Consider the following 16,732-nt stretch of genomic DNA (forward strand, 5'->3'; position numbering starts at 1 on the left):
CACAGAAATGATTTTTCCAGTTTTCCCAAATTTTAATTTATAAATTAAATTAGTACCCAACTGCAGCTGCATCATCAGATTCTCTCCAATACTCTGTGATATTCGATCCAATTTATAAAGTCGCTTAATCTTCTAGACTCTTTAGGCTTTAACCATTACAAGAATATTACATTTATCAGAAAGCCAAGTTAAAATTTAGAAAAATAACGATTTTTCTATTATGCTTTGCTTTTGGCCTATGTACCTCTGAGTGAAGCTTAGGGCTTTCTCTCTTCTCTTGGAATATCCAGAGTTTTCTTTCTTACCATTTCTTAGCAGTCAGCACTTATAGGAGACATCATAAGGAATTCAACTTATTACCAGTGGCATTTAAATATTTGTGAAACTTAAAAATTGTAACTGCAGTTCCAATTTATGGATCTTCAAAGAGAGCAGAGGAGATGAGTGAGAGATGCAAGTACATTTTGTTAAACACTGTTACTGCTATGTGAAGTAGTTATTCCTGCATATTTTCAAGTATTTTGAAAGATTTCTTAAAGTATTAACCACTAAAATTCTAATTTTGCTTGGTTGGCAGTTAGCCATCCATGCTTGCAGTTTTCCAGTGTGGAAATACAAGGGCAATAGTAGTCTTCCTCACCTGGTTGGTGAACTTAAATTTCTCAGTTGTCATTAGCAGACTGGTAAACCGTTTCAAGCCCTGCTTCCCCTCTAAATTGTCTGTTGAAATAGCTAAACCCTCAAAAACCTAAGGAGACACAAATCCAAGATGATTGATATATACAAAGAATTAAGTGTTGTCATTCCCCCCTCCCTGTGGCTGGTTATGGTTGTTCAAAATAGATAAATCAGCTATCACTATTATATTTATGCTTACTCTGTTTTACTCTAAGGAACAACCTTTTGAGACGGCTACCTTACAAATGAGAATACTGTAACTCAGAGAAGATAACTTACTTGCCTGAAGTTATAAGGTTGGGACATGATAAAGCTGGGATTAGCACTTAGATAAATCCAATCTCACCACTGTGTTCTTTCCATTGCATCACTCGGACTAGTTATTGCTTTATCTTGCTTAATAACAAGCTATTATTTTTTCCTCATTTATGTCTTTCCTTCTAAAGGAGGAAACTCAGTGTTTTTTCTTTGATCTTTTTTTGAGGTCAGTGAGAGGTGTCCTATATGAGAAAGGATGAGAAAATTGGTATCTTAGATTTAAAGTATTTAATTTCTGCTGGTACAACATTATTATAAAACACACAAGTATCAACTCTTTAAGGAAAAATAACCTCGTAATAATGCATAATATAGCATTATTATGCATTATTGTAATATAGCAGAGTGTTCTGCCCTTGAACAATCTCAGTGCATCGACTCGAAATTGTACATGTTTAAAAGCATGTCCATGGATTTCAGGATTTACAAAAAAGGTGCAGGTTTGGACAGATTTGAAGACTAATACTTTAAAACAGGTAATTCATCTTTCACATTCTAAAAGAGGAACAAATGTTTATTGACTGCCTATGACAGCATCTTACATATATTATCTCATTAAGTTCTTGAATAAACCTATGAAGTGGGTATTATTTTAGACATTTTAACATTTAAAAGCTACTATTCATTATATATCAGCAATGTGTTAGTTTCTTGTGCTGTGTCAGTACAATTCTTGCAATAATTATATAATACCGTCCAATAGAACTTTTCCACAATAATGGAAATGTTCTATATTTTCACTGCCCTTAATGGCAGCCACTAGACATGTGTGGCTTTAGAGCACTTAAAATGTGGCTAGTACAACTGAGGAACTGAAATTTTAAATTTTGTTTAGTCAATTGAATGTTTTCTTTTTTCTTTTTTTCCTTACTATGGTGCTATTAGTTAAAGAAATCCAATAAGTTTCAAGAGTACAATTCAACAGTTAAGTCATATATATTGTGTGGTGCGTTCACCACCCATATTGAAATTTTAATTTAAATAGCCACCTATGGATAGTGGCTACTGTATTGGACAATGCGGTTTTTGCCAAAAATATTATTTCCATTTTTCAAAGGGGGAAACTCAGAGAAATTAATGAAGCTTGTTCAAAGTTCATACAGTTTTATTTTTTTAAAAAAGTTTTTGAGCAGAATGTTATAGGAATGTTAATTTAGAAGTACTGTTAATTCAGAATTTGTAGAAATTGAGAGTTATTGTCCCCAAAATGGGGAAAGCACTATAGGAATTTAGCAAGCAATTGTCATGATTAACTAAATAGATGCAGAAAATTGATGGAGTGTTAAGGACTGGTGAAAAAAAGAACAGAAAAAGGGGAGATTATGATAATTCAGACAAGAAATTACTCAAATTGAATCTATAATGGTAGCTTTAGAGACAAAGAAGAAGAAACTTAGCAAGATTTGAATGTACATATTAAGCAATAAGTCAGATGATCAGAGTAAATGACAAATCAAAAATAGCTGAGGTTTTATTATTTGGAAGGTCAGTCTGAGATGAGGAAGCTGAGCACATTGGAGATAAGAATTGCAAGTTTTTACAAAGTTTATGGGAAATACTAAATTTCAGTCCAGCAAACTACGAGAAGATACTCCTCCAAACATGAGATTATTTTCACATGCATAATATAAGTAATTTCTTATAATTTGAAAGTATTTCTATATATATATATTTTTTTATTAAACGCATGAAGACACATTAATGTTTTCTAATTCACATTATTGACTCATCGTTACTTACCAATATCCTCAGTCTGGAATGTAAGGGAGAAAGTGATGTGTGGTATGTGTATATTTAGGCCCTCTTTTTTTTTCCCCCTCCTGTAGGAGCTGGAAATATAATGGTGAACAAAACAGTTGGTTCCTCCTCTCACAGAACTTAAAGTTAAGGGAGGAAGATAAAACCAAACAAGCAAGTAACAGTTAAGTGTGATGAGTGTCCTGGTGGGGAAGTAAAGGGTGCTGTCGGTAATGAAGCAGAGACACTCAGTTGAAGCTAGAAGAGTTGGGACTTAATATAGGTGGGAGTTAACCGGTGGTAGTGGGGAGGGAAGGCTGATAGCACGGTGGTCCAGACAGAACAGTGTGCGGGAAGAACTGAAGGCACGCAGGAGAGCATGACACATTTGAAGATCTGAAAGAAGTTTGCTGTGGCAGAATAGCATAGTGATTGGTGTTAGAATGGAACTGTTGAGTTTGAATCCTATCTTGACCTCTCTATGACCTTGAGCAATTCTCTTAACTCTATAATTCTGTTGTGAGGAGTAAATGTGATCACGTATTTAAAGAGCTTAGTAACGTTGCTAACACAGTAAAACACTATGTTTCCTTTTGCCATGATGAAAATGAGGATAGCTAGAGCAAGGAATTAGGAGCAGAGTGGCCACAGATGAATATAAAAGGTATATAGAGCTCTGACAATAGAAAGACCTATTTACAGACCAGGTTAAGGAGGAAAGACTGTTTATAAGGACACAGGAGAGACACTGAAAAATTCTTTGTAGAAGAATAAGGTTGTCAGATTGGTATTTTAGAGTTAGAAGGATCGCTCTGGTTTCAGAGTGGAGTCTAGATTGGTTGTGGTCCAGACTAGAGGAGGACCACTTTGTAGGTTATAATCTGACCAAGAAATGATGGTGGTTTAGGTAGGGTAACGGCAGTGAAGAGAGAGAGAAGGGGCAGATTTGAAGGGAATTAGGAGGTAGAATAAATTGTCCTTGGAACTTCATTATGTATAAAAAGATGGGAGAGAAAGGCTTCTGGATATGGCAAGTGGGTGAATCTTGGTTTCATTTACTGAGAAATCAGAGGAGGGCAGGTGTTGGGAGATGGTGTGGGGTATGATTTCAGAAGGGGAGCAGCTTGGGGTGATAAGTCCAAGGTTGGGAGAGTTGGTGGCTAAAGTAGAATAGATGAAATACTTGCAAACCTCTTCTAATTTGTATTTTTCTTCTTCAGAAGACCTATTTGAGATGTGGTGGTTTCAGCAAGGCCTCAGTTTCCTTCCTTCAGCACTTGTAATTTGGACCGCCGCTGCTTTCATATTTTCATACATTACCGCCATAACCCTCCACCATGTTGACCCTGCTTTGCCTTATATCAGGTCAGTGAAATATATTTTATAGGAGAATGTTTCTCTCTCATTCATATTTTAACATTGAGGGCAAGATTTAATGTTAACGTTTTAAAATTCAAATTTTATGTTTGGCATTACAACGATAAAAGGAACATGATCAAGAAGTTGTATTTGGCTCTTTTTATGTGATAGAGAAACATGGAGACAGGGCTAAGATTCAGTTGCAGAATTGCTTAGTGAATTGTGACACTTTAGGGCCTTGTCTTCCAAATTAATATTTGAAATTATCTCAGAAAATAGAATTGGAGTTTTTCTCCCCATAAAAAAATGCTGTAAACACTAATATTAAAAGATAACGGTAATGACAAATATTTATTGATCTACTTATTGTATACAAGGTAATGTTCTAAGCATCCTTCAGATCTTAAATAATTGAATCCTTACAGCCACCCTTTGAGGCAGGAACTACTAACCCCGGTTAGAGAGGGGAGGAAATGAGGTCTAGGGAGGTTATTTGTCCAGAGGCACATGAATCAGTAAGTGATGGAACTAAGTTTCAATTCGACTGGGAAATTTGATTCTAGAGGCTATGCTCTTCTTACTCATTATGACATGTTGCCTATGTCTTTCTGACACACTAAGTATCAAAATTTATTGGTAACATTTTTGAAATTTCAAAATTACTAATGATGTAAATATGGGTACTCAGTTGCATGTTCTATGTCACCCTCCTTTTTTCCAATTATGAAGGTAATATGTGCTTATTATAATATTTTAAATAATACTAGAGTGATTATAAAAATAGAAAATGGACATCTCTTCTAACTACCCCTTCCAGTTCCTACCCCTGCACCCCCAGAGATGATTAATGGTTTAGTGGCTTTCCTTCCAGAGTTTGGCTTGTTTTCTTGTTTCATTTATTTAATCGTTTACTTTCTGAAAAACAACCTTTCTAACAGAAAATGGTAAACATTTAAAGGATGATAAATCAAAAGGCTAAATTTGTTATTTTTTTAATGTCAAAAAGAGATCAGGGCATTCCCATTACATTTGTTGTTTCCATACTGGTATGACAGAAAGGATATCAACAAATGGGGTACACTTGGGGAAGATTCACAAAACCCAAAGATACATTAAAATTTAAAGTTTCAGTTCTAAGAATAATTTGTTAAATAATCACCACTGTTTACCACTCTGTTAGAGGAACATGTAGCATAAGGATCCAGTTCAATCTTTAGTAACTTCAAGAGAAGATACATCTATAAGATTCACAAGAGTCCTTCAACGTTTTTATTTCTCCTTCGAGAACTTGTCTGAAGAACTTTAAATAATTTCAGAAGCTATTTGAGTTTCTTTTCAGTTTCAGTTCTCTGATGGCACTGTATGTGATTTTCTGACAGAAAGTCACCTAGACACTTCCTTTTCTGTCCCTTCTGCCTTTTTATTTTTCTGTTAATGAACTTAGTATTATTACCCAAAGATCTTTCCCCAACATTCTATTACATTTAAACTCAACAGTAGTTATTTCGACTTCTTAGGCTCATTTCCTTCATCTGAAAAGTTGAGTTAAACTAAGTAGTCTGCAAAGTTTATTTCAGTTCATAGACCCTAACTAGAAGGTTTAACTGAAAGTAAATTTCACTTCAAAGACAATTCTACTGAAGTGGGCTTCAGGTGTTCGCTTAGTTGGTTCAAGTAGTGGATGCCCAGGTAGGGTACACGAGACTAACCAATGGAGTATGAGAAGAAATTATTAGAACTTCTATGTATATTTTTTAAATCTCAAAATGTTTAAACTTATATTTAATATGTATGCAATAATAATATAATAAGCACATATATTTTGAAGTTACATGATCAGACTTTTGTTTTATGATGTGTGATCACCATAGTGTGATGAAGGGATGTGCTGATGAAGTGATGGGCATGGCTGTTTTCACTTGGAGGCCAGTTCATGTCAGTCTGTTCTAGAGCCAGGAAAGGAGCCCACTTAGCCAACCATCTTGGAAATGCATGCTTTTGTTTACTTTTGGGGTAATCCAAAACAGGAGCATCATTTGGAATATAATTGTTAAAATTATGGTTTTTTCCCGAATAAAAAAAAAAAAAAAAATAATCCTCAAAAACTGAAAAGGAAAAAGAAAAAAAACAAACAAAAAAACCATAATCCTTACTTCCTGAAGATGATCAAGAGTGACAAAATCTTTTGTATCTGAAGATACATTTTAAAGTTGGAAGGAGCAGGCCTTAGAATTCATATCCGATACTTTACCTTTCCTAACTCCAATCCAAATGTTCCCCAAATCTTACTGATTCCTTGCTAGATGTGGCTTTACCTTCCTGTTTTATTCCCATTACATTGGCTTAGTCGAGATCCTTATTGTCTCTTTCCTATAGTACTTCAATTCAAGGCCAAAGATTTTGTCTTTTTAACCTTTACCATAGTTTGAGGGAAGGGAAAGGAACTAACATAACACTTAATGGGTGTCCCCTGTGTGCCAGATGCTGTGCTAGACATTTGACATGCATTACCACAGTTTCAGTTCCTCATGTTGATCGACGAGGCTGGGAAGGAATGAATAGCCCCGTTTTGCAGATAGGTAACAGTTTTAAGGAGATAAAAGAATGTACCCAAGGTATCATAGTTAGTAAATGATGGGCTGTCAACCTGGGTCTGTCCTCCACAGTGTCCTGAAAGGCAGGCATGGAAGCAGGTGCATTGCCATACGGCACAGTGAGTGGTTTTGGTTGACGTCTGGACAGAATGTTGTGTGAGTCACATTCGGCTAGAGGATTGGCCAAAGCCACAGTGAGGAGGGGGCTCAAAACTGGTCTTGAATGGGAGTTCCAGGAGGGCAAGTTCTTTGTCTCATTTACTTACTGTGTATTTCTGTCCCTAAAATGCTGTCTGGCACATGGTAGGTGCTCAATAAATATTTTTTTAATTAACCAGGAAATGATTTAGTGTTAATTGCATTATAGGCAAAGTCAACAACAGATGACAAAAGACACTTGTGAAAGGACCTGTGATGTTTAGCGAATATTCAAGGGAGACAGATAAACACATCTACTGACAATAACACATCTTCAACATGCCAAGTGGAACTTTAAAAAAAAAATCAATTTATATTGATTTCTATTATGTAAAAAAGAGAGAATCTTAAGCGATGTAAGAAAAGAGTGAACTAGACAAATATCGTGAGCTCAAATTGTCATGTTTCATTATAAAATTATGAGTTGAACTCACAGATTTATAAAAAAAGATAAAGAATTTGAAGTAACCCCTGTTATTTCTTATCCTGTAGAAGAAACGTATGTGTACATCTAGAGTCAGAAATCCACATACCTTCTTTTTTTTCTTTCAGTGACACTGGTACAGTAGCTCCAGAAAAATGCTTGTTTGGGGCAATGTTAAATTTCGCCGCAGTTTTATGTAAGTAATGAGAGTGAAGTTTTAACGATCAAAATTAATAGCTAAATTGCCCTTTTTTAATTTAGACACTATTGTGTTACTTGTTTTACTTTATAGTTACTGTACTTGAGGGAATGTTATCACTAAATTTTTGGTCACAGATATGTTCCTTTTAAAAGACAATTTCTTGAAATGCTAAATTATGGAAGTAAATCTTGAAACAAATGAACAGGACTATTTGCACATTCAAATACAAGTTGTAAAGTACAACCAAATATTTCTTGAGGCCTGAAATGGATTTCTTAGCAACCAGTAGAGGCCAAAGAGCTATAAACACAGTGACCATAACTAACCCCAGCTAAATTCCTTTAGAATAAATAGTTTAGAAGTTTGAGAGTAACTGTGGAATCATGTTTCGATTTTTGAGCAATATTCCAAATACCAACGAAATAGAGTTCTACTATAGAATTTTGTATTTCTATTAATTGTTTATTTTTGAACCAAATTTTTATTAATGGTTTATTTAAAATATTATTTTTTTCACCACTTGTGATTGTTTTAAATATTTGCATTCTTCCATATGAAGTCAAAAAATAAGGTCAAGTAAATGATTCTCTGTACAGAAGTTCATCTTATGGCTAAGGTTTCCAAAAACATTTCTACAAAAGCATAACCCTGCTATGTTCTCTACACTTCTGAGTTCCTTGGCAATATTTTTACAGTGGAAGTTTGGTTTGGCCTTTGTTGACTAATAAGGATGGTAAAGTTTTTATTTTTTTCTGTGTAATTGACTGCTGTATCTGATTGAGCCAAGTTGTAGTAATTTGAAATAAAATGGAATGAGAGTGAGGGACATAACCTTTTTTTTTTTTTTTCTTTTTTTTTGAGGCAAGTAATCTTTTGGTGTTTTTTTGCCTATGCCCTTTTTATCCAAATTCTAGAACTAATTACTTTAGACTTTAATGCTAATTAGATATAATATTTTGTGTTTTATGTAACACTTATTAGAGATTTCAGAAAGATTGATGTTCAGAAAATAGCAAACTTTTCTCTTAAATTTTATCCTAAATATTTGTAAATATGAGGCCTATGGGAGCCAATGACTTGTTCAGTCACCCACAAATAGCAGTAGTTCCATGATGCAACCTTACAATTTCTTTAAAATCTACAGCTTTTTTGTTTGTTTGGCTTTTTTCTTCTCTCCGATTAACTTTAAAAGGAAAATCTATGTTTTTGGATAGCAGCGACCTTTGTGAGCTCTTTTTTGGCAACTTTAATCCTTGGTTATTTATTACTTGTTTTTTGGATTATCTCTTCTCAGGCGTTGCTACCATTTATGTTCGTTATAAGCAAGTTCATGCTCTGAATCCTGAAAGGAATTGTATCATCAGATTAAACAAGGCTGGCCTTGTACTTGGATTGCTGAGTTGTTTAGGACTTTCTCTTGTGGCAAACTTCCAGGTTTGTGTTTTAACCCAGCATAGATATCTTCCTGAAGTACGTAAATATACATGTTATAAAGGAAACCTGAAACATTCAGTTATATGCCCTATTGTTTCTTTGCCTTAACAAAATAGAATACACTGCTTTGACAGCTGACCCTTTTAAAAATAGCGATATTCACAATTAGAAAATTTCATTCTCAGTAATCTTTTGAACAGATATAAATTGTTCTGACTTTTTAAGGATCCATAGGACTCTATTAGACTCTTTATTACTACTTAGTTGGAGATTACTCCAAGACCAGAGAGAATTGATATAAATTATAAGTGACACAGATTTAAACTTTAAAACAATACATGCTTGACAATTTACACTCATTTCCTTGTTTTATAGTCTTGTTCAAATGGTCCCATTGATTGCCCATGTTCATAGGCACCCAGCTCTTATATGAGGAGGTAAAGGGAGAATCTGTAGCTCTTCGGCTTTTTCTCAGGGAATTCTTAATGTTAAAGTAGCAGTCAGCCTTCACCAAATATTTCCAAACTCTCCACATTCCTTTCTATTGATGTTCTTTCCGGTAAATCTCTGATGATAATGGTTGCATCCTGTGTCTGTGGTGCTTTTGGATTAACCTCTCTGCAGTCTTTCAAGTTTACAGTTAGACATTTGATAGTCTGTTAAAACACCTGATAATTATTCAGACATAAAAACACGCATTCATCATCCGAATATACATATAAAGGCATATTCTGTCTCTTTCTTATTCAAAGTTCTCTATTCCTATAAACATTCTGATTAGTCTTCCCTACTTTTCAGTTTTTAGGAATGCTTAACACTGGTAATCTCTGTAACTATAATCCAAGGGGATATTAATGTAGTGCTTGCTGCTGTACCAAAGCCCAAAATTTCAGTGTCTTTACACAGTGGAAGTTTATTTCTTACATCCACCTATCCAGTGTTTTGGAAAAGAAGAGGGAAGATGCAGAATGAGGCTGGAGAGGTGGACAGCAGCTCGATCATACAAGACCTTTGAGTTAATTAAGCGGGTTTATGATTACAGAGCCTGACTTAGAAGAGAAGCTAGCTCTGTGTTTTAAAGGAAGGACTTGTTGGTGCCATGCATAAGTGTTTCTTGAAAGTGTTTGCTTCTCTCCATTTCCATCTGCACTTCTCTCCCTCCAGTCTCCTTCTCAACCTGTTTAGATTCCATCGTCTCTCATCTGGACTCCTGCCGTAGCCTCCTTACGAGTTTCTCTGCATTCACTCTTATGTCCCTTTAATTTAATATTACAGCCAAAGTAATCTTTTGGAAATATATATACATCTTCCTCTGTTGCCCTGTCTTCCTGGAGAAAGCTCTGTAGGCCCAAAGTTGCATGGAAAGAGATATAATAGAGAAAGAAGAAGTAATTGAACAACTGCCCAACTGCTTAATTAACTCAGAGGTCTTCTCTGATCTGGGCACTGTCTACCTCTCCATCCTGCTTCTGCATCATTTCCCTTCCTAATGTCTCAGCTATACTTAATACTGGCCTTTCTTTGTCCCTTAAATAAGACAGGTTTACTCAACTCCATTTCTTATGTTGTTTCTTCTCTTGGATGTTCTACAACCCCAAGCCTAGGCTTCTTTCAGATCTCAGTGCACACTGTACTTCCTCAGGGAAGTCTTTTCTGTTGATAGACTTGCTCCTATATATTTCAAGTTTTTTTTTCTTTGAGTTCTCTAATCTCTGGAAACTAATCCTTTATAGTACCTATTATAGTCTAATTTTATAGCTATGTTTTTAAAATTGTTAGTTGAAATATTCGTTCATTAATTATAAACACAGCGATTTTGTTCACCATTGTATGATTTGTTCACCAGCATATTCAGCACCTACAGCATTTAGCACAAACATGCTCTCATTAAATAGTAATTCGAGAGAGGCCAAAGGGACTAGGCAGGGAGGATAAAAAATTCTCTTCCTATCACTGAGGTCTGTATTTAAAAAGACCTCATAATTTTAAAAAGACCTCATTTCAAAATACCTATAATATGGTATTTGAAAAAAATCTGACTTAAAAAATACAAAATTTCTTTGAAAACAAGTATACGTAATAATATTCAGTAAAACAAATACATGGTAAGTGTCCTCACTGTCTACTTAGAGGAATTTTTTCTCTTTCTAGAAAATTTATCCTCAGGAAAACAGAAGTGATACGTAGGCAGAAATCTCAGAAATCTATGTTAATTTCCTAGGGCTATCATAACTAAACACCACAGCCTGGGTGACTTAAAATAACAGAAATTTTTTCTTTCAGAGTTCTTGAGGCCAGAAGTCTGAAATCAAAGTGTGGGTAGAGATGGTTCTTTCGGGGAATCTGTTCATACCTCTCTCCCAGCTTCTGATGGTAGCTAGTAAGTCTTGCTATTGGTTGGGTTTTGGCAGCATAACTATAATTTATGCCTGTGCTGTCACATGGCATTCTCCCTTATTAGAAAATTTATCCTCAAGGAGACTTTGGAAGGGATAAGGATAAGTAAGCAGAAGATTAGTTTCTAAATTTCACTAACTACTTTTAGGTAAAGATTACAGACCACTCGTGTAATTTATACATTCTATATAAAACATTTGCTCCTGACCACACATATCTCTATAATTTCTTGTTTGTCTTTGTCAAGGATAAATTTTTGTCTTAAAGAATATATTTTTAAAGAGGATAATCCTATATGTATCCAGGATTTTATTTAACTTATTTATTAATGAGAGAAATAGCTACATATTACAAACCAGTTCAAAAGAGAAGTCAAAGTAACATGTTTATGGTCAGATAAGGAATGCTAAAATGAATTTACAAATAAACGCAAAACTAGCAAAACTGATCATTATTCACTCAACAGCACAGTTTCATTTCTAATGGATATGGATTATTTGCATTACTATCAGTTTTTTAAAAGTTCTGTCTCTATCCTTAACTTCTATCATTAACAGAAGTTTTCTCTGTACAATAACTTAATCAAAGCCAAAGAAAACTTACATTCCTATAGAACCAGTTCCAGAGGCTCTAGCATTCCATTCGAAGGATAATTTCTTGCCCATTTCAAGATCTTTTGTTGTTTCCCTAGTCTCTAAAATGACAAAAATGGATATATTAAGCAGAAATACTGCCAATTGAAACCAGTTTTATTTACCTCTATTTTAATTAGAAAAATATGGTAGTAAATGCTCTCCATTCTTTATTTTTGCTTTTTAGTTCACAGGATTGTGTTTATATAACTGTATATCAACACACAGTACAAGTTGGCATTGATCATGCTATATCTGTATTTAACTTCATCGATATATGCATGAATACTTCTAAGGGGGAAAATTTACTCATATTCCTGGTCTTAGCCCTAAAGTAATTAATTTCTTTCTTGCTTATATTTCCAGCCTTTATCCATATATAGAGATAAATTCACATAATTATGAGCCAGGAAAATAATACCATTTTATATTAATGTTTCATGGGTGCCGAATGGTTTTTTCTCCCTTGTTATACAAGATAAAAACAATGAACTTTTTTACCTGCCCAGTGCTCATAACTTATTGCCAGTTTTAATACCCCAAATTATATCAAAGTAGCCCTTTTTCTCTCCAAAAGGAAACCAGTGCCTTTGGCAAATAAATTATTACCTTTTTCTTCTTTATACTAGAAACTTCCTGCACCTTCATCTAAGTAATTTGGACTCTATATTTGTGAATTAGCACAGTTGATTGTAAATTGAGAGAACCAAGCCCTAACATCTCTTGTTAGTCAGACCCTCTGTGCTGAGTGCACATTGTATACCTTCTCAACCAGATGAAATACAGACATCAGTTTAGAAAAATAGAGTGGTTCACACAAAAACCTTCGATTGTAGAATTTTTAGACAGCCACTGTTGTCACTTTTAAAGTAACAGGTACGTATAGTAAAAAGTGAAATGCAAATGGATGCTGATAAGGTAAAGGAGAAAAAAATAAGAATTTATGATGATCCCTTGTTGTATAATTTATCAAAACCAATCAAATTAGAGCCAAAGGGGGATGTTTTCATTTCTTGAGCCTTTTAACTGCATTTAGTTTTAAATTAGGTTTAAATCGAAATTCCCTACCCCCAGTGTTCCCAGCCATCCTAATCCTCTTTACCTTGAAGTATTCTTTTTCTATAACCCTTATCACCATCTAACATACTATGGAATTTACTTATTTCTAAAGTTTATTATTTATTGTTTACACTTCTTCACTTGAATGTAAATTCCGAGGGCCAGATTTTTGTCCGTTTTGTTCACTAACATATCTGAGTATTTAGAACATATAAGAAGCACCCAAATAAACAAACATATTAATGAGTAAATAAATAATTACTATCATGTTTTTAATAGTTCCTTATGAAATGATTTGTACTGCTGTAACCCTCAGGTTTGTGCTGAGTGCTCTGAGAGAAAATTACTTCAGGAAGGAATTTGTAGAATCTGCAGAGCTTTCCCACAGAGAGCATAGCTTATTGAAATCACAGGCTGTGCTTTTAAATAGTGTGTTGGCAATGTGTTTTGAGTCTCTTTTATTTTCTTATTTCTTCTTTCTGCTTCTCAGAAAACAACCTTTTTTGTTGTACACGTATGTGGAGCTGTGCTCACCTTTGGTATGGGCTCATTATACATGTTTGTCCAGACCATCCTTTCCTACCAAATGCAGCCCAAAATTCATGGCAAACAAGTCTTCTGGATCAGACTACTGGTGGTTATCTGGTGTGGAGTAAGTGCATTTAGCAGTATCCTTTGCTGTAAAGTGTGGCTACACTTGGAAGGGAATTGAATAATAAGATTTAAGTGAACACTGTTGGAATATTATAAGCAGGCCTCTTGTGGACTGTGAGATCCTCAGGTTAGTAACCCTAAATTAAAGGATTTGAAACATGAAATTCAAATTTTACAGAGGACCTCAGTACCTGAGCTAGGAACAAAGAATATTTAGCCTAATCATACTTCAAATATATGAAAGATGAGTTAATGCCCTCCCTGGGAACAATTATGTAGCAGAAGCTTGTGATAGGGCTGCTGAATTACCGAACGAAGAGGGATTGGCTGTATGAATCCTTTTGTAGTAATCCTCTGGGCACATTTAAATTTTTCCTTCTGCCATGTAACATGTTAGTCTTTAAGAAAATGGGTTTGGGCTTTGGAAACAAATGTATGAGCAATCTTTTTGGACCTTTAAAGTGATTTTTGAATCCAATTAAACTTACAGGTCTCCGAGTTTCTTCCTTGACTGACTTTTTTTTTTGTAGTGCTGACTTGCTCATCACTTTTGTACAGTGGCAGTTTTGGCACTGATATAGTACAGAAACTCCATTGGAACCCCAAGGACAAAGTAAGAACATAGAGTCTATAAAACCTAATTTTATATTAAAGATGAGAATTTTAGTTAATTTTGATTAATTTTAATTTCATCACTAACAGTGAAACTCTTTAGGTAGAATAATCAGTTATGTATTAGGATTATTTTCTGTATAGGATAGAGTTTGTATCGAACAATCCATATTCTGTCACCTGTGGTCTGTGGCCATTTTTAAGACATGAAGAGAATTGAGATGGCGGAGTTTTCTCAGAAGTTGACTCCTCTCAATGTGAATAAAGTATACAATAGACTAAACTGAGATCTTTTATTATTAGAATTCTTCTTATCTGAATTGAAAAAAAATGTCTTCCTGTTATCTGGAAGTTTATTATTATGAACTGTACATTTGGATTCAGTGTAGTGCATATCTGAATGGCAATTTGATCCTAAGGAAAAAAGAGGAGGGACATATCTTAAGTAGAAAATTAAATGAATTCATTTGTTTTCACAAAACACTCAATGGCATTTTAATTTAAAGTATCTTTAAAGAATCAGCCCTAGATAGGACATGTTTGTTAGAATGAGTGAATGAAATAATTTACTAGAGTCTCTAAATTATAATTAATATATTATTTAATGCTCTAAAATTAGCACTAAGTTCATCATGTGCATTGTTTACTTAAACTTTTTTTAGTGGCATTTAATGAATCTTACGGCTTTGGGAAAGGCAGCAACTTCTTGATTGTAGAGTAGAAGTTCTATCTTAGCTGTTCGAATAGAACTTTGATTTGCGCTAGATGAAACTACGATAGCTTTTTTTTTTTAGGAGGACTTTCCTAGTAGCTGCCCTGAATTCTCTAGATATGTTCAGTAAATCGAAGGTTTATTTTCAGAAGGCAGATGAGTTTATAAGTGTTATGGGCTTTTTATTTGAGAGCAGTTACAAATCATTTGAATAAAATTTCACAGAACTATTCTTTTTTTCCATTGTCACTCAAGGGTTATGTGCTTCACATGATCACTACTGCAGCAGAATGGTCTATGTCATTTTCCTTCTTTGGCTTTTTCCTGACTTATATCCGTGATTTTCAGGTAAGAAAACATAGAATTAGACACGTGTGGTCAAACTTGCTTCAGGTGGAAAATGAGAACTTTCTATAGGCAAGTCTCCAGCCTTTTCTAAAGTTAACTTCATAAACAGTGATACAGAAGAGAAAAATCTCAGATTAATTGTTTTTGTTTTTGCAGAAGTAGTGTATTGCTAGCAAGATTCAGCCTCGAACGGGGTTGTAAAACAATCAGATATGCAAAAATTCTTTTACAGAATTTTCATCAAGTCTGCCTACACATACATAGGCCATCCTCAACATTTAGTTTTACTGATTTTTCATAGAAATGAAAGAAAAACAAGGAACTGCTGAGTGGAGAAGCTTGGTTTCCCAGATCTGTGGGTACACAGAGGATACCTTTGGCAGTACAACAGAAACTGTCTCACTCTTGCTACTCAATAGAATTGATTTATATTCCTAATCCCAAAATATGTTCCTCAGAACATACTGAAGAATTGAAGATGTAATCTGTCTCTAAGGAGCAAACTTCTATATATAATTTTTTTTTCTGTTCCAGAAAATTTCTTTACGGGTGGAAACCAATTTACACGGATTAACCCTCTATGACACTTCTCCTTGCCCTATTAACAATGAACGAACACGGCTACTTACCAGAGATTTATGATGAAAGGATAAATATTTCTGTGATGATTATTTGTCTCAGGGATTGGGAAAATATTCATAAAAGTTACTTATTCTCCGAAATTTTTAACCAGTTAATCAAGGCTGACAGTGACATTGATGGATACCGATAATCAGTAGACATGAATTAAGCCATTTGATAAGTTATTTTAAAGGATATCTTCAAGAGGACCATGCAAAACCATTATGCCTATACTTCTTTTTATCCCAGAAAATAAAACCAAAGGACTATGGCGCTGTAGATTTTTTTTCTACTTTATTTAAGAGAACCACCAGAAGTACACCAAGCAGTCTGCAAAACTCAATGTTTGTGTTTTAGAAATCATTGTAAAACATTTGTTTAAGCACTTTCATGAGAGACATTTTCCAGGACACCGAATAATCAGCATTGTTCAGCAGCTTCTTCAAATTCGGTTTTGAAGTAATAATAGTTTTCCCATATTAATACGTTTCTTACAGTCTTTATAAATTGTTTTTCTTCCGGAATCCACCTATAAAGAGAAGCAGGCCTGAATCGATGTGAGCCCTGTCATCGCTTAAGTTTTGCACAAAAATGTGCATAGGTATTAATTTGATTCCTGCCACAAGGCCAGGTGTTATGCTGACTAACTGGTCTGTCACACATGCTTGCAATAATTTCATGAAGCTTAGTCTCTGGTATGAGATTTTAATCACAAATGAGAGAAGAAGCTATAGTTAAATTTACTCCGATTAT

At 34.5% G+C, this 16,732-nt stretch overlaps 1 protein-coding gene across 6 annotated transcripts; it reads left to right on the forward strand.

The window, feature by feature from the left end:
- The first annotated feature begins 2,798 nt into the window (after positions 1-2,798).
- DRAM2 (DNA damage regulated autophagy modulator 2) lies at positions 2,799-16,531 on the forward strand. Of its 6 annotated transcripts, none has more exons than XM_023535859.1 (8): positions 2,799-2,917; positions 3,954-4,098; positions 7,437-7,504; positions 8,805-8,944; positions 13,523-13,700; positions 14,217-14,299; positions 15,266-15,358; positions 15,893-16,531. In XM_023535859.1, the coding sequence occupies exons 2-8, from the start codon at positions 3,968-3,970 to the stop codon at positions 15,998-16,000; spliced, it is 801 nt and encodes a 266-aa protein (XP_023391627.1). In that variant the 5' UTR covers positions 2,799-2,917; positions 3,954-3,967; the 3' UTR covers positions 16,001-16,531. The 6 variants fall into 6 exon arrangements, with proteins under 6 accessions (XP_023391627.1, XP_023391629.1, XP_011365677.1 ...); XM_011367375.2 differs by having other exon boundaries at positions 2,801-2,917; positions 3,957-4,098; XM_023535861.1 differs by lacking the exon at positions 7,437-7,504.
- The last annotated feature ends 201 nt before the right edge of the window (positions 16,532-16,732 follow it).

Source organism: Pteropus vampyrus, unplaced genomic scaffold, assembly GCF_000151845.1.
Source record: "Pteropus vampyrus isolate Shadow unplaced genomic scaffold, Pvam_2.0 Scaffold6, whole genome shotgun sequence".
NCBI lineage: Eukaryota > Metazoa > Chordata > Mammalia > Chiroptera > Pteropodidae > Pteropus > Pteropus vampyrus.

Coding starts and splice junctions, on each gene's coding strand:
- DRAM2 (XM_023535859.1), top strand. CDS start 3,968: ATGTGGTGGTTTCAGCAAGGCCTCAGTTTCCTTCCTTCAGCACTTGTA. Junction 4,099..7,436: donor CCTGCTTTGCCTTATATCAG/GTCAGTGAAATA, acceptor TTTTTCTTTCAG/TGACACTGGTACAGTAGCTC. Junction 14,300..15,265: donor ATTGGAACCCCAAGGACAAA/GTAAGAACATAG, acceptor TTGTCACTCAAG/GGTTATGTGCTTCACATGAT.